Here is a 19,177-nt window from a genome sequence, read left to right as displayed (position 1 = left end):
CTTAGTAAGCTATGGATGGGAGAAGGTAGGTGAACAGTTATGTTCTAGCTGCTGTATGTGACACACCAGCAGACCAGCAAGATAAATATTTAGCTTTTTCCACATTTTTTTCTTAGTTTAATTTTAAATTCCTTCCTTGTTTTACCAGATTTTCAAATAAACACAGTTTGAATAAGGAGTTGAAGTATTAATGTTGAAAAGTAAAGTAAACTACTCAGAAATTGTGTCTAGGAAATCAGAATATCAATCTGTAGATTTATATTTCATCGTAGGTTTAGGTAGTTAATTAATAGTAACTCTAATTTTGATTCATTAATTTTAATGATATACAAATAAAACCAAATGCACCCCATAAATATTGGTGACATAGTCCATATTAATGCACAGGCTATTCCTTCTAAGAGTCATTAGTTGATTTTTATCTAGTGTTTCGCCAGATATTTGCAGTTTTGTTGTTGCAGTGCGTAGTTGGAGTCAGCCCAAACAAGTACTATTCATCACGGTCTTTCATGCAACTCCTCATGTCAACAGAAGCATTGGTTTCCTTCTCATTACAAACAAAAGATTTTTAAAGCAGACTTTTATGTACTTATTCAGTAGTGTGTTCCCGAATTAGTCTAGTGCGATATTTGGTTTAGCAAAATGTATTAAGAGAAACAGTAAAATATGAGAATACCCAGTACTTCAGCAGCTAATGAGCAGTTGCACAAAATTCCACAGTAAAAATAGTTTTGTTTGTAAAGGGAAAACACACGCGCGCACACACACACACACACACACACACACACACACACTCACTCACTTTCCGTTAACACTGGGTGTCGCCTGAAAGACATGATAAGCCGTATTTGTTTGAACTGGTGTACCATTTGTGGTAGCAATAAGCTTAGTCATTGAATAGTCAATGTGTGACGAGTGAGTTATAATGTACAAGATTTTCCTGTGAATCACAGTTAAATTCACTTATTAGAAAATTAGATGGGTAGATCACATAACTAATTAGGAGGTATTAAATAGAATTGGGGAGGAGTTTGTGGCACAACTTGACAAGAAGAAGCGACCGGTTGGTAGGACATGTTCTGAGGCATCAGTGGATCACAAATTTAGCATTGGAGGGCAGCATGGAGGGTAAAAATCGTAGAGGGAGACCAAGAGATGAATACACTAAGCAGATTCAGAAGGATGTAGGTTGCAGTAAGTACTGGGAGGTGAAGAAGCTTGCACAGGATAGAGTAGCATGGAGAGCTGCATCAAACCAGTCTCAGGACTGAAGACAACAACAACAACAACCTACTTGGCGAATCGGTGCATAAGCATGAGTTTTATTATATATTTAGATGTACAGTTTCAGTAGTGGTATGTGTATTAAATGCATTTTTGAGTGTTTCCAAACTGCGGACTGACAGCTGTAAGCAAGATCGTGTTAAGAATATGATCAGTATGGTGTACATAATGAATGTAACAAGACCCAGGAGGGAGAGCAGTGTTGTAGATGTATGGCATATCAATTGTTTCTGAAAGTGTGTAACCCCTTTTGTGCAATAGATCTATGGAATTTTAAAAACTCTTTGCATGATCATATAGTTAGAAAAATTTCCTACAGTTGATTTTCTCGACTCCTGCACCCTGAACTGCAGCTTGGTGTTAAAGTCTTAGTAAATCTTTGTATGAGTTTGCAGACCAGTAACATTTTCTGCAATATGTATAATGGGCTTCTAATTATATCATGGAACACATGAGTGATTAGAGCTTCAAATTTTTTGCAAAAATTTCACAACTGGATATAAGGGAAAGCATACCAATCTGTCAGTGCACTCACAGCTTATAAAGATTGTGAAATAAACAGTTACTTTGGTAAACCATATGTACGTTGTGTTGAGGGTGGCTATTTTCTGTTACTCATATCCTACCTGCAATTTAAGCAGGTTCCTAGTAATCTGGCAATGCAACAGCTGTGTGACCAACTCATTGTGACTCACTTAGCCAACAAACTGTAAAACTGGTCATACATCCTCAGGGTAAATTATTGGCCAGCTTCATCAATTAAATTTTATAATTGTCATGTCTCATATCTTGTGTGCACTTTCTTAACTGAAGATAAGTTATAATCTTTTATGTTTCCAAAAATAGCTTTTTTTCCAAACTATAGTCTCTTTTTCAGGAAAAGGTGGTGGCTCAACAGGACCAGCAGCAACCAGAAGCTACACAAAATGGCCCATCAGCTGGTATTAATACGTAAGTAATTAATTATTGATTTCTTACAAAAGTAACTGCATTAATATGGACAGTAACACAAGACAGTTTTTTGCTGCTCCAGTTTTTCAGATTCTCATAGTTTTGAATGCCTAACTTTCAGTTGCAAATAACACTTCGCAGATTTATGTCATGTTAATTTCAGTTGTCTCAGTTTTGTCTTCCTGCATTATGATACTCCATTTGTTGTTGCACTTCTGTTCCATTGGATATACAGTGCCTAGTTGTTGAGAGGGAAAGAGAGAGGGAGAGAGATGTTTATAATGTTGCTCTCTTTATGTTTAGGCAGTTACATGCCCTGGGAGAAATTCTGACTGTTCCTGTAAATTCACCAAGGGCTGCACTGTTTGAGGGTGGAGAAGAAACTCCAAATAAGGTGAAAAATGTAGACCAAGGAGAGAGTAAAAAGACTGAAAACCTGCCAGCGTCTCTGGAGATTAATACAGGTTGGTATAAATTACAGGAAGTGTCCTGTACAGTTTAGCAATAGCAGGCTGTAATTTGTGCTGTTTCCAACTGTGTAGTGTAACATCGTTACATAATTCAGTGCTGTATGCTTTCAGAGTTTGAAAACATATGGTAACTGCTTAATTGACTGTAGATACCTTGTAGAGTGAGGTTGTAAAGAGATTAGCACACTAGACTCAAACTTTGGAGGACTAGTGTTCAAATCTCCATTCAGCCAACCATATGATAGTTTCCCATGGTTTCCCTTAATGGCTTCAACCACTGTGTTGGTTCCTTTTTAAAAGGGCATAGCTGACTTCCATCCACATCCTTGTACTTAACAAACGTCAGCTGTGTCTAACATCCTTGTGTTCTATGAGGCATCACAATCTTTGTTTCATTCCTTTCTTGTAATAAATTAATGTGGACAAGATAAAATGAAAAAATTTAGGTAGCATAGCTGCTTTATTGTTCGATGGTAATGCAATGGAGAGTTGGTGACATTGGTGAACGTGATTGCATAAGAAACTGTCACAGTACTCGTGGCATGATTTAATTCTTCTGTTTGTCGTTTGTGATGACACTCATATTTGTGTGACGTGATATATCTTGTGTTGTGATTGTCCATCAGAACCAAATTGAGCAGATCCATGTTGATTTATATTTTTACAAAGCTAAAGTGCTGTTTTAGTAAATCAATTTTTTGAAAGTAAAAAATATGTTAATACGTAGATTGCAACTTCCCTATCACATTTAAGGTACGATGACTAGTTTCAGTTGCTATCTGCAGCCATCTTCAGATAATTCAAAATGTGAAAGAGTGGTGAATATGTAATTGAGAGCATCATTAGCTATAGAATGCAATAACATGCATTTGAAAATACCAAGACAATAACAGTATGTAATTTTAAAACATCATAGCGAGCAAACCAGGTTATTGTCAGTAATCTCGCAGGATGACGGTAATACAGGAAAATGTCCAGTTGCATAAATAAATGTAGGATAAAAAGCTCATTATTTTCAATAGTATAGCAGATGATATGAGAACAGTATGTGCGACAGTTCCAAAAATTGTCAGCTGTTCCATGTCCCAGCTTGCACGAGAATGATCCTGCATGGCGTGCGAAGTAATCATCTCTATAAAATGTTGAAGGATATTAGGAAAATTGTGGTCTTGGCATTAAAAGCTATATATTTAACTCCTGTATTTGGTGGTTTCCATATTTATTCTTGCATTCTGCATTTATACACTGCATTGAAGATTTCTCAAAAGCTTCCACTTTTTTGAGGGACTAGTTGGGTGTCAAAAAATGTGATGGTGGAGAAAACTATTACTGGAATGAAGTAAGACATTTCAAATATTCATTTGAAATTATATCTGCGGGGGAAATCGGCTACCTTTTTAAGGTTATAAATGAACCTTAGCATTGACAAAGATGTTGAAAGCCAGTTTGGAGTTACATCACTAAAAATCACCAATTTCACATTATTGTTTGCATAAAATATTATTTTGCATTTAATGTGTTATTAAGTTTCACAAACTGAAAACAGATGTATTTGTGACACCTGAAAATGAAAGTAGTGAGTCTGGTTTACACGACGACACTGGCTTGCGCTACTGATTGTGTGCAACGAGTTGTACGCAGGTAGTTTCATTTATGTCTGTAGACATGGCACCACCAGTGTATGCTTCAGTTCAGTTGTTTTGTGGCTGCCGCAGCCGCGTGCAAAGGTTTTGGCAGTTCCCTCTAGGAGAGGATAGCGGACGGACATGTGGAGCGTGTGCACCTCAGCAATGTAAATTTCCAGTTGGGGGAAATAAGCCCTTCCCCTTTAGCAAGAAACAATTAATAAATAAATAAAGGACAAATAAAACTCCCTAGAACCAATTGTCTGAAGCAACTTGCCTTAGAACAGTCGGCTCGTCTCCCTCAGAGAGGAGAATGAAACAACGGAAAAAAAGCTTTGAGAGTGCTGGCAGAGTTAATGTTTTGCATGAAATCGCTGTGCGAGACAAAAGATAAAAAAATAAGAAACGTCATTGGATTCGTGACTGCTTGAAGGAAAGACTTCAGCTCGGTTGATCACCAACTTTGCTGAAAGAAATTGTGCTGGAAGACTATAAGTTATTTTAATCGTCTGTACTAGAGTCTGTGAATGGGAAACACTGCTGTGATGCTTTAAATATATCGAATAAAGAGTTCAGCTTTCCAGATTTCTGTAACCTTTCCTTTTGTCAACTACCTTCCTTAAAGAAGAATTTGCTAACTTGAACCTCGAAATTTTAGCCTTGTTGGCGTGGGCTATTACGCAGCTGGATGTTCTGCTTGCCTGTATTTTCCTTAATTCCTTTGTGTATGTACATCTATAATTTTAACTGAGTGGATTTTGCTCTGCAGTCATATATTGTCTGTGAATCCATTTTCAGATCGCATGTGACATTCTCAGGCACAGCAACAAGTCGCCTTTTGTTTCTGTAGTCAGCGCCATTTAAATCTTAAAAATACTTACGCATAGCATCGGTACCCAGAAAGCGAATGATTTCCTCTGTTGCCCACTTAATATTTCAGTTTGTTTACTATCTATCGACACACCTAACCTCAATACACATGCAACTAGTGTCGCCGAAGTTGGAACAAGCCAAAAATGTTTAATTTTTCCAATGAGTTGAGCAAACCCGCACCATGCATGCGCAGTGGCCAGTAGCAAAGCTGCGTGTAGCCCAGCATCATCATGGAAACCAGGCTGTAGCAAAATAAAACAGGATTCACAATTATAGTGGAGAAGAACAAATTTGGTTGTGAATTAATCGCTAGTCCTGGCACCGAAAATGGATAAAAGTCTGTAGGATTTAGATTCAATGTGAAGGAGAAAACATGTGTCCCGTGTTCTGCTGTTAAGTCTTGTGTGTTATGTGAATTTCTATTACTATTGCTTCCATTTTCATAATTCTGATATCTGTCCTAATTTTCTTTTTGCATCTTTCTCAACTTTCTTAGTCCCTTTTCTCATGAGCAGGGGCTTGAAATTGCAGCATCTATTTTATGCCAAATTAGAATATGTGACTAGATGTACACATTTAAAATGTTGTCACACTACTCACGCAGTTGGGCATTAGCCAGTTAGCCGGAGGTAAAAGTGGCCTCGGCTGTGTGTGTGTGTGTGTGTGTGTGTGTGTGTGTGTGTGTGTACATCTAATGAAGAATTTACTCTGATAGTTATAAAAAGGAAAACCTTTCTAGCCGGCCGGTGTGGCCGTGCGGTTCTAGACGCTTCAGTTTGGAACCGCGTGACCGCTGTGGTCGCAGGTTCGAATCCTGCCTCGGGCGTGGATGTGTGTGATGTCCTTAGATTAGTTAGGTTTAAGTAGTTCTATGTTCTAGAGGACTGATGACCACAGATGTTAAGTCCCATAGTGCTCAGAGCCATTTGAGCCATTTTTGAAAACCTTTCTACTTGTAAATGTGCCTCTCTGCTTCAAATGCCAACTTTAAGTTGTGAGTTGTAGTCTGTCACAATTCATATTATTATTATTATTACTATTACTATTACTATTACTATTACTACTATTTATTCAATCATGGATTTTTCATTCTTTGTATGAGGTCCTAACTTTTTCTCTCATTCCTATTGGGGGTATGTTAATAAATGTGATTTGTTTCAGACTGTGTGGACTGGGTTGATCCTGCTGTTAGCGACGAAGCCTCTCAGGTATATATTTGCTCTTATTTTGTTAAAGTACAACTAAACAATAGAAAATCCAGGATGGAATGTAAGCAGTGTTATGAAAAGGATAGCTGCAACTCATCATATAGCAGAGATGCTGAGTTGCAGATAGACACAACAAGAAGGCCACCAGAAAATGAGCTTTTGGCCAACAAGGACTTTGTTAGAGATAGAATGCATGCACAAGTGTGTCTGTCCTCCACACACACACACACACACACACACACACACACACACACACACACACACACACAACTGCTGTCTCTGACCCCACTGCAAGCAGCTGTGCATAACGGGAGACGCAACTGGGTGGTGGTGGTATGGAGGAAGCTGGATAACAGGATAGGGGTGGGGGACAGAAAATTTCTGCTTGTGGGAGCACTCAGAAATGAGTTGGAGAGAGGGCAGGGCAGCTAGGTGCACTTGACAGCCTGGATGGGAAGGGGATGGCGGGTTAGCGGATAAGGTTCGCAATTTGGGGAATGATGACGAAGCAAGGTTCAAGGTGTGATTTGGGGCCCATGGGGGTGGACCATGGTTGGATGGAGGACTGAATTGAGTCAGGCAAGGATCAACATTGGCCTTTGGTTGAGTCTGATTGGTGGCATTGGTGGCGAAAAGGTGTTTCCACTGTGGGGACTGGAAGAAGGAGAGGTCTTTAACAAGTCCTGCATGATTGATCTTGGGAGTGGGGAAAAGGTGTGGCCTTTGGTAATGACTGATACATCTGCAGGTCTGAGGCCTTTAGAAGGAAAGTTCATGACTGTATTTTGGTTACCTTTAGTTTCTGGAATTTATATGGTGGTGGGAGCGAGTTTTTATCTCTCCTGGCCTCAACCTTCATTAATCTTTGTCCTTACCCTCTAGCCCCTCCCCTGTTCCCATTCCAGCACTACACAGCCCTTTCTCTCTCTCTCTCTCTCTCTCTCTCTCTCTCTCTCTCTCTCTCCCTCTCCACTACCTCCTGCCCTCCATCTAACCTCCGGACTGCACCTAGCTGCCCTATCCTCTCTCCACCTCATCCCTGTATACTCCCACAAGCAACACTTTACTGACCCCCACTCCTTGCCACAGCCTCCTCCTTACTCTCACTACCTAGTTGCGTCACCTATCATGCGCAGCTGAGGGGGAGAGGGTTGCATTGTCTAGAATTGACATCACCTTACTGTCTGCTTTCACTATGGCTGCGTGGTATTTTTTTACTTCAGTCATGAAAATTGAACCATACCATTTGCAAAACAATTGCAATCATCCAAGGCCTTCATTGATTCTTGTAAAATATGGGAAGTTTTCTGACATTTCGGAAAGTCTGGGATTTTTAGACTTTTTTTTTTTTTCTATTTTGTTTCCCACAGAGTTGGTACAGTTCAACCTAGTAACAGTCTTTACTACCCTTATGGCCAGGAGCACTACTTACCTTTGTAGAAGCTTAATTTATTTCAGGCAGAGCCTTCTAAATAATGCCTGTCTCATGTGAATTGTATAAAACTTCAGGGTCATAAGATTATGCTTCAAACTTTAATATTTCAATAAAATTTTCTGCTGCTTTTGTGTCTGCTTATAGTTCTTCCCCACTTCAGACCAACTCATGAATACCGTGCATTGCCTGGAAATTCCATAGCCAGCAATTATTCAAGTAAAGTGAAGACAAACTGTTGATTTTTGTGATAAGAGTTTTACTTTTATGCAAACAGTTGGCCTTAAAGGAGAGTTTCCTTTGCTACTGTAAAAACCACTTGAATACAGCTTCTTCAGGCTCTTTGTTTTCTGCTGTTTCCATTGCTTCTCTCGCTGAACTCTCACCTTGATTCTCAAGAATGGATGCAAAGTTTAAAATTGAGGACCTGTTTCTTTTATGTCTGAATGTGTTGATGTTCCCATGCTAAACATTTCAGCTAACTACGTACCACTTAAACCTTTGTCAGATTTTTCAAAGGCTTTTCTTTTGACTGCTAATGATAAGACAAAACACATGGCACACCGTAAATTACAACATATGCACCAAACAAAACAAAAGGTGAGGAAGATAGAATTTATCTTGACAAGTCATGTACAGATTACGGTGAGAATGCAGACTGTAGGCCGCACTGAATGAAGGGCACCACAAACATGACAGTGCACGTACAACATAGTGTATTCATTGTGCACTGGGGAACTTTGTCTTCTAATAAATTCTCTACAGATTGAGGAGACATGAGTAGGTGAAACAGATTTGGGGGTAGGTGTTGAGGTTATGAAGGAAGCTTGAGCTATGGTTGTCTACGTCATGACTCCAGATCATGAAAATCTCATCAGTGAATCTGAACCAGACATGGGGTTTTAGCTGTTGACTGGATACGAAGTATTCCTCCATATGGCCAATAAATAAGTCAGTTCAGGATGGTGCTGTGTGAGTACACACGGAATTGTCATGGATTTGTTTATAGATTTGCCTATGAAAGTGAAATAATGGTGGGGCAGGATGTGGTTGGCCGGGAGAATTAGGAAAGAGGTGGTGGGCTTGACATCAGGAGGATGCTGGGAAAGCAGTGCTCCTTGGCCGCAGTGCCGTGTGCCTGTTGATGATGCTGGTGTACAATGGTGTAGCATTCACAGTGACCAACAAGGAGTCTGGTGGTAATGGGACAGGAACTGTCAAATGTACGAAATATGATATTATTCAGATGCCCTCCATGATTGCAGGCACCCTCTCATTCTTTCTATAAAATTTTCCATAACTTTTTGACAAACTTGCACCTCTAGTTCTGAAATTACATGTAATCCTTGAGTTCTGGAAATGAGAGTGGTTTGGTTTGGTGTACACAGTAGATTTCAGATACCTTCACAGAAAGAAATTTCATGTTTTTAAATCATAAGATCGTGGTGACCAGTTCGTGTCACACTAGCGAGGAATCACCTAGCCATCTCCCTTGTAACAAGTCCATTGTTGCAATCAAGGTGTTACAGGTTGTGCTATCTTACTGAATCCAAACCTCTTCAGCATCCCCACAATCCAGTTAAGACCACAAAAATTCTCTAAGCATAGCATAGTAATATTTGCCATGCGCTGTTAACGTGTTTCTAACACCATCATCAAAGAAGTACTTTCCAATTGCACCCTCAGCCCGAATGCCACACAACACAGTCCCTCGTAGACGTAACTGGTTCTCCATTATTACACAAAGATTTTCTGTGCCCCGCAATTCAGCTTATTCAGAAAGCAATTTGGCAAAGTGCACCTCATGACTGAACATTATTTTCCTTTACGAAATAATTCTCTACATTTTGTTTCATATGCGACCACTGGCAAATTCTCGGTACTTGCTGTGATCTTATGGTTCTGGTGTCAGTTGGTTTTTATAGAGCTTAAAGTGCAGATCTTCTTTCAGAATTGGTTGTGTGGTGATTCTGGGAGTACCTATTGTTGTGAACATTGATTAATAGATTCCACCAGATTTATCATCATTCAGGATGGTGATGTTTTCCACAGAATGACTGACACGGGAAAGTTCTGAGGCTAAATTGCAACTCAACCGGTTTTCTCAACCTCAACTTCAGCAGTCTCATCACAGTTGACTTATATGTTGGTGAAACATTCCACATAGCTACAGACGGTTCCTGCACAACATTCATCACATTTGTAAAAAGTTCTAACTATGGTGACACACTTTCCATCACACACTTGATTTTCTTTACCTTGTTATCCCTTATTGCAGTTAATAAGGGTGACTCCATAATATCTCTAGTCACAGTTATTCTACCTGGAATCTTCATAGTTGTTAGTCTTTCATATCTATTAGTTACAGACTGCAGCAGCACTGTTTGTTAATCACTGTCAAACCTGGAACCTCTGCTTATTTTGTCTAACCAATTGAAAAATCAGTGCTTTGCATTTGTCAGTGTACTTACAACTGAGTGTCTGCTTCCTGCTTAGCAAAAATAAGGTCTCAGATCAACTACATTTCTCTACCACAAGTGTTTCAAATGTCTTCAATGGCTTGCAGCCTTCTTGGGTTGATGCAGTACGCGACAGAGGTACGGTCATCACCAAGGAAACTTTTATTTTAAACTCTGACTTAGAAGACGTAGAAAAGCTTCAGCTTCATCATGCCACCTGTTTTATGACAAGCGGGACCTTCTCCAGCAATTTACAGTGGTCGTTTCAAGTGGGAGAAGCCATTTTTACTTGAACTGTTGACTGGTCCACAAGCTGAGGAATTTTAAGACTTGACTTACGGTTGAGATGAAGATGCGAACAGAAGTGTAACCTGGCAGGCACCACACAATATTGGTAGCACTGACCTTCATGTAGAAAGGGTGTATACATGTGTGACTCAAGAGATAACCTCAGGTTCCAATATCCATGTCATGTCGAAGGACAATATGAACTTCAGCCCATTGAACTTTTGTAATAATTTGTTATTGTTGCTGGGCCAGTCACCCCCACCTCTTTTGTATTTAATTTAACCTTTGTATTCCAAAGTTTTAGAATCAACATGAACTACTAAGAGGGGCCAAATGAGACCCCATGCAATAATAGTGATGTTGTTGTTGTTGTTGTGGTCTTCAATCCTGAGACTGGTTTGATGCAGCTCTCCATGCTAATCTATCCTGTGCAAGCTTCTTCATCTTCCAGTACCTACTGCAACCTACATCCTTCTGAATCTGCTTAGTGTATTCATCTCTTGGTCTCCCTCTACGATTTTTACCCTCCACGCTGCCCTCCAATGCTAAATTTGTGATCCCTTGATGCCTCAGGATATGTCCTACCAACCGATCCCTTCTTCTAGTCAAGTTGTGCCACAAACTCCTCTTCTCCCCAATCCTATTCAATACCTCCTCATTAGTTACGTGATCTACCCACCTAATCTTCAACATTCTTCTGTAGCACCACATTTCTAAAGCTTCTATTCTCTTCTTGTCCAAACTATTTATCGTCCATGTTTCACTTTCATACATGGCTACACTCCATACAAATACTTTCAGAAACGACTTCCTGACACTTGAGTCAATACTGGATGTTAACAAATTTCTCTTCTTCAGAAACGCTTTCCTTGCCATTGCCAGTCTACATTTTATATCCCCTCTACTTCGACCATCATCAGTTATTTTGCTCCCCAAATAGCAAAACTCCTTTACTACTTTGTTTCTCATTTCCTAATCTAATTCCCTCAGCATCACCCGACTTAATTCAACTACATTCCATTATCCTTGTTTTGCTTTTGTTGATGTTCATCTTATATCCTCCTTTCAAGACACTGTCCATTCCGTTCAACTGCTCTTCCAAATCCTTTGCTGTTTCTGACAGAATTACAATGTCATCGGCGAACCTCAAAGTTTTTATTTCTTCTCCATGGATTTTAATACCTACTCCAAATTTTTCTTTTGTTTCCTTCACTGCTTGCTCAATATACAAATTGAATAACATTGGGGAGAGGCTACAACCCTGTCTCACTCCCTTTCCCAACCACTGCTTCCCTTTCATGCCCCTCGACTCTTATAACTGCCATCTGGTTTCTGTACAAATTGTAAATAGCCTTTCGCTCCCTGTATTTTACCACTGCCACCTTCAGAATTTGAAAGAGAGTATTCCAGTCAACATTGTCAAAAGCTTTTTCTAAGTCTACAAATGCTAGAAACGTATGTTTGCCTTTCCTTAATCTTTCTTCTAAGGTAAGTCGTAAGGTCAGTATTGCCTCACGGGTTCCAACATTTCTACGGAATCCAAACTGATCTTCCTCGAGGTCGGCTTCTACCAGTTTTTCCATTCTTCTGTAAAGAATTCGCGTTAGTATTTTGCAGCTGTGACTTATTAAACTGATAGTTCGGTAATTTTCACATATGTCAACACCTGCTTTCTTTGGGATTGGAATTATTATATTCTTCTTGAAGTCTGAGGGTATTTCGCCTGTCTCATACATCTTGCTCACCAGATGGTAGAATTTTGTCAGGACTGGCTCTCCCAAGGCCGTCAGTAGTTCTAATGGAATGTTGTCTACTCCCGGGGCCTTGTTTCGACTCAGGTCTTTCAGTGCTCTGTCAAACTCTTCACGCAGTATCGTATCTCCCATTTCATCTTCATCTACATCCTCTTCCATTTCCATAATATTGTCCACAAGTACATCGCCCTTGTATAGACCCTCTATATACTGCTTGCACCCTTCTGCTTTCCCCTCTTTGCTTTATAATAGTGATATTTGCTTGGAAATGAATAAAATGTAAAAAAGAAGAAGACTCTTAAGTAAATAACAAATATACAATATTTTTTAATATAACCCATTTAAATAATTAAACAAGCCTATTTGTTTTTATATTTTTCCCTCTGTCATACACATTCATAAAAATTTAATTACATCTTTAAAAAATGTAATACTAGCTAAACTTTCCTTAATGAAACTGTGAACACAACTGAAGGAAATTAGGGGCTATAAAATTTCCAAGCATTTGTCTACTTAATATTTTCACCACATGGAACACACGTACACAGTTTTTGTAAGATTCTACAAATGTTTGTGCATATACATCTTTTGCACATCTTGCGGGATACTCTACACTTTGTCAAACTTTCTGAGACACAGCTGACACTGGCTCCCTTTTGAAAACTGGACTTAAGTAGGAACTTCACAATCTTTACTTCCCATAGACTCTGGTTCCGGAACAGATTTTTCATTGCAGTTATCATCATTTCACAAGTCCTGTGTGTCATTTGAGTTGTGGTGTGATTAACTCCTTGCCAAGGTTCAGCAGAAAATTTCTCCTCCCATGTTTAGAATTTGATGGAAGATGCTGATATTATTGATCCCCCCGCAATACATAAGCATTCAAACACCCAGTGTTGACAGTGTTGAGGAACAAGATGTAATGCCATCTTGTATCCTCATTATGAAAAACGAAGTACTTTTCTTTACAGAGCTAGACAACAAAACTTTGAGTGAAGGTTTGAGACTGCGCTTGTGATCCAAATTTATTGTAGATATCGCTACAACCAGTTAGTACTCTTCAACGTGTGACTCTTGAGAGTCAACAAACCACTGCATGCGAGATTTCCATGCTTCAGACGCTGAGTCCGGGATGGCCTTGAAAGCCCTCGTCGTGGCAGCTTGGACCTCCTCCAGGGTCCCATGATGGTGTGTTTCAGGGTAGTTTTCAGTTTGGGAACAAAAAAAGTCTGGCGGGGCCACATCGAGACTGTAGGGGAGCATGGGAATTGTTGGAATCCCTTTCTTGGCTACCAGGTAGCTGGCCACCGTGAAGCAGGCGTGACTCGGCACTTTGTCATGATGCAGATTCCAATCATCACAACTGACTGGCCTCACACAATGGACCCTGACTTTGTCTCTTGAGCACTTCACAGTAAAAAATACCGTTGACAGTTTGGCCTTGGGGCATAAAGTCATAATAAATCATGCCCCTGACATCGAAAAAAACAATCAGCATGGCTTTCACCTTCAATTAGCTGATGCAAGCCTTTTTTGGACGGGGATGCTGCGGTGTGCCATTCGGCACTCGTGCGCTTTGTCTCCAGGTCGTATTGAAACACCCAGGTTTCATCTCCGGTGATAACATTATTTAAAAAATTCCAGATCAGCTTCAAGGCTCTAGAGATTGTCTTGGCAGGCGTCCAAACGTGTTCGCTTTTGAACATTTGACAAAATTTTCGGGACCATCTTGGCGCAGACCATCTTGGCGCAGACCATTCTCATTGACCTTTCTTTGCTGATGATAATGTGCAATGTCATTGTATCAAATCCGAGGTCGTCCGCTATCGTCCTTGACACCCATCCTACGGTCGGTGTTTAATAAAACACACACACACACTGTGAATGTTTTCATCAGTTTTGCTGGTTGATGGGTGTCTGGAGCGGTCCTCGTCCTCAACACTGTTCTGGCCTTCTTTAAAGCTCTTCACCCACCTGAAAATGTATGCGGCAATCATCGCTGTAGGCTTGCTGTCACATATCCAACATTTCCATACCAGATTTTCCTAGTTTCGCACATAACTTGATGGTATAATGTTGCACGATCATTTGCTGCATGTTGGGCCATGACCGACGACTTAGCAGCATGTTCACTCAACGCACGATGCTGCCGAGACAAGAGCCCGCAGACGTCTGGCACGCCACGTGTTTCTAGCCAGGCAACCTCCACCAATAATCCCCCCGGGCGAGCGCGCGCTGCAAAATAGTTGCATCACCAAAAAATCAGTCTCATTACTGTTTATACAAGCCCTGTATTTCTTGCTTATTCTGCCTCATTGTTTGATAGAGAGTCAAATTCTTCACGTAGAGCTCAGCTGCAAAGGAAAGAGGCATAATAAAATTATCTGTGATGATGGCATAACCCACTCCAAGACATTTAGTTAGGTCCGGCCTAATATAAGCAACATATGAACAATCCTCTGGGAAAGATACAAATTGTTCATCTGCTGTAAGATGTGAATGACATTGTAATTAGACGTGCAGTGTTTTACGTAAAATGTGAAGCCATCTCTGACACCAGCGAGATTATCATTCTTTCTCCTTTCTTTTGTTGCAGTGATGTCATCAAATCTGATGTGTAGATAGCTCAAATATAGTAAAAGATTTTCAAGCAATGAAAATGTCTCTTTTTGTATCTAAGTAGAACACCCATAGTTACCAGAACACCTAAAAATGAGTACATTTCATCAACATTTGTTGGCAACCATTTTTGCTGCTTTTCTGGGTATCTTGGATTCCATTCCTCACAGTCTGCCTCTGCCTTTTCAATAGTACAGTCTGCAAGAATTTTTAAAATATTGTCATCAAAGGATGACTTCAAAGCATTACTTACTGATTCAGTCCCACTAGATGCTCCTGTAAGTTGTGGAAGCAATTCAGTAACATAAAGAACTGTTTTATGCATAACTTTTGGTGGATTTCTGGACAGAGATATTCCATTTTTACTTCCATATTTTTTTATCAGTTGGCGTACTATCAATTAACCAGCACATTTTGTTTCATGTGGACTACTTCACTAAGATTCTCCACATTATTTAGATCATTTTCTGCATCTTTGTATGCTCTGAACTAGTGTCACTTGTAGAATATAAATTTTTGTAATTTCTTTCAGCACTAAACCCATATAGACTCTTGTATCTGACTTCCGCATCTGGTAAATCGAATACATTGTTGCCTCCAAAACTGGATTACACTGTTGCTATATTCTTGCCTGTGACAGAGGCATATTTTGGCTGAAAAAATCCAGCCCACATTTGCAGGGTTATTACAAATGATTGAAGCGATTTCACAACTCTACAATAACTTTATTATTTGAGATATTTTCACAATGCTTTGCACACACATACAAAAACTCAAAAAGTTTTTTTAGGCATTCACAAATGTTCAATATGTGCCCCTTTAGTGATTCGGCAGACATCAAGCCGATAATCAAGTTCCTCCCACACTCGGCGCAGCATGTCCCCATCAATGAGTTCGAAAGCATCGTTAATGCGAGCTCGCAGTTCTGGCACATTTCTTGGTAGAGGAGGTTTAAACACTGAATCTTTCACATAACCCCACAGAAAGAAATCGCATGGGGTTAAGTCGGGAGAGCGTGGAGGCCATGACATGAATTGCTGATCATGATCTCCACCACGACCGATCCATCGGTTTTCCAATCTCCTGTTTAAGAAATGCTGAACATCATGATGAAAGTGCGGTGGAGCAACATCCTGTTGAAAGATGAAGTCGGCGCTGTCGGTCTCCAGTTGTGGCATGAGCCAATTTTCCAGCATGTCCAGATACACGTGTCCTGTAACGTTTTTTTCGCAGAAGAAAAAGGGGCCGTAAGCTTTAAACCGTGAGATTGCACAAAACACGTTAACTTTTGGTGAATTGCGAATTTGCTGCACGAATGCGTGAGAATTCTCTACCGCCCAGATTCGCACATTGTGTCTGTTCACTTCACCATTAAGAAAAAATGTTGTTTGACTTTGTCATCGGGTGTCAGGGCTTGTAGCAATTGTAAACGGTAAGGCTTCTGCTTTAGCCTTTTCCGTAAGATTTTCCAAACCATCGGCTGTGGTACGTTTAGCTCCCTGCTTGCTTTATTCGTCGACTTCCGCGGGCTACGCGTGAAACTTGCCCGCACGCGTTCAACCGTTTCTTCGCTCACTGCAGGCCGACCCGTTGATTTCCCCTTACAGAGGCATCCAGAAGCTTTAAACTGCGCATACCATCGCTGAAAGGAGTTAGCAGTTGGTGGATCTTTGTTGAACTTCGTCCTGAAGTCTCGTTGCACTGTTATGACTGACTGATGTGAATGCATTTCAAGCACGACATATGCTTTCTCGGCTGCTGTCGCCATTTTGTCTCACAGCGCCCTCAAGCGCTCTGGCGGCAGAAACCTGAAGTGCGGCTTCCGCCGAACAAAACTTTGAGTTTTTCTACGTATCTGTAGTGTGTCGTGACCATATGTCAATGAATGGAGCTACAGTGAATTTATGAAATCGCTTCAATCATTTGTAATAGCCCTGTATATTCAGTCAAATAATCAGCACTTCATGCAGGGATAGTAAGAAACTGATGATTGGAGCCTACCTTTATAATTCTTAAGGTAACAAGTACTTCATGTTTGACTGGTTTGGTAGTTTACTCATACCCCTATGGCTTGTCACAATACCAGTATTTACACTGATTTGCTTTCTCGTGACAGTGAGTCGAAAAATGTTTGCATTGTAGCTGAATTTAGATCCCACTGTCTGCAAAAGCTTGTGCCTTTATCATGCCAGTTTAAATAATTATTAATTTCTTTGCATATCACCTTATCTTCCTCTTCAAGCAGGTCACTTTTTATGCCTGAATGACTAAAGTCATTTACTTCAAAGTAGTTAATACTTTATGCTCCCTGGTGCTGTAAACAGTTGGAATCTTGGATAGTTTGGTGTAAGTGCCCAGCTAAATATCAATTGTGCATTTCATTGCTTTGCTGGCATTCTGGCTAAGTATTTCTTTTTTTACTGCACTTTTGTTTACTTTCTCACTTGGTGTTATCGTTGAAAATGAACTTGGAAATTTCCTCATTGCCACATTCTTCACTAGACAAAAGTACATCCATGTCAACATTAAAAGCGTATGCCAACTCCTGCACATATAATTACTATAATTATTCCTCATTCTCTTTTACATATGCCCATTGTTATACATAAAGTAAAGAAAGGGCAGCCATTCACTTTCTGCAGACTAATTTGCAGTGCATAGACATGTAGCAGAACACAGTATTAACTAGCTTTAGAGCCCTGGCTTTCCTTCTTACAGTAAGTACATACATATACACATACAATCTCATCCTTGTGGCAGTATTGTTATAGTCTTCACTCACAGTAAGAGGCTCAGACAAGTAATTGTGTATGTAAAAAGAGTGTGTGGTCACTACTTACTTTTTCATTTCTCGCAATTTCTGATCGTAAATGAGTATTGAGTATACAGGAGTGAATGATCAAGTATCTGGATTTCTTTATATATTCTTTCCCGTGCTTCTACTTCTGTCAAGCACATATGTTAGGCACCTTTCTGTTGCTCACTTTCCAAATATTTAAACTTTATCTGGAGTGTGCTTTGTTAATGCTCCACACTTGACAAATTAATTCCATTGGTCACATATCAGTTACTGTAATGCTTGACCATTCAATATCTGGTCGCTTGGCTGAAGCTTAATGTATCACAAAATGTGATACAGTGAAACCCATGTTTTACCTTTTTGTGCAGTCCAGACTTAAAAAACACAAAATTGAGGAAAATGCAGAATCGAGGAAAATGTTGGAAACCCCAAAATATGAGCACAAACATGTGTAATTGGCATCCACAATTAAAAATTGTAGTCATCTCCAATACATTGTATAAAATCTGAATAAGTGAAGGAAATTAACATTGTATTGTACAATAATTTCCGATAACAATTTTCATCAGTACTTAAAAAATCACAGATGTGTAACAGCAAGTAAAAACTTGTCAGAAAATTGAAATTGGTAAGGACATGTATGATATAACTATGTAAATGAAACCTAAGTGGAAGCTGCCGTCACTCCATTTGCTATACACTGATCACATCAGCCATACTTTGAAACAAGCCACCTAGTAAACTTGCTGTTTATCACTCTATATGGTACAAGTCACTCTGTCAGTATGATGTCACCATGCTATAGAGTTGTTGGCTGCAGGTCAAAAATAAACACCCGAGATGTTGTTATCTGGCAGTTTTCAGTTTATTTCACTATGTGGGCTATAAATTGCTGCAATTTTCAAGGTGAACGTAAGATGAAAGAGACCTCAAAACTGTGTGTATTAAGGTGTAATTTGCTGCTGTAGTGTGTTGGGAAATGGTGCATTTACCTCATATATCATTAGCAAAATTGATAATCTGTTCAGTTACGTACACTACAGTATCATTAGTGGCAAAACCCATTTTTTTCCATAATAGATCTATTATGTGACATAAAATTTTGAAATTTCTTTCTTGTTTGATTTTGGATTTTCAATTTGGTTATGTCAGTTCATGATATGAGTATTAGTAAAATTACTACCTAGGAGGAGGAGGAGAAGAATGAAATTCTCGCACCGAATTTGATTTACAGCTTCTGTGCCTTTTTATATTTTATAATCCAGTACTTTAAGAGATTTCAAATTTTACGTAATATAAGGTCTGTAAACTTATCATGTAGTGAGCGAAACAAAGTGGGTTTGGTTGGTACATTGTGGCAGTAGGGATAAGCACTGAGGGGAGGGGAAAAGAATCTCATGCAGGGCTAGAAACA

The 19,177-nt window shown here is 39.6% G+C and overlaps 1 protein-coding gene across 3 annotated transcripts in view; it reads left to right on the top strand.

The window, feature by feature from the left end:
- LOC124620164 (DNA topoisomerase 2-binding protein 1-like) overlaps positions 1–19,177 on the top strand; it is a 289,518-nt gene that overhangs the window by 248,670 nt on the left and 21,671 nt on the right. For all 3 annotated transcript variants that reach the window (XM_047146853.1, XM_047146844.1, XM_047146837.1), the window contains exons 19-21: positions 2,162–2,235; positions 2,539–2,699; positions 6,365–6,411. In XM_047146853.1, the coding sequence (XP_047002809.1) occupies positions 2,162–2,235; positions 2,539–2,699; positions 6,365–6,411 (282 nt within the window). The remainder of the gene's footprint in view (positions 1–2,161; positions 2,236–2,538; positions 2,700–6,364; positions 6,412–19,177) is intronic.

This window comes from Schistocerca americana, chromosome 1 (genome assembly GCF_021461395.2).
Source record: "Schistocerca americana isolate TAMUIC-IGC-003095 chromosome 1, iqSchAmer2.1, whole genome shotgun sequence".
NCBI classification, from domain to species: Eukaryota; Metazoa; Arthropoda; class Insecta; order Orthoptera; family Acrididae; genus Schistocerca; species Schistocerca americana.
This window is presented reverse-complemented; position numbering and strand designations above follow the sequence as displayed.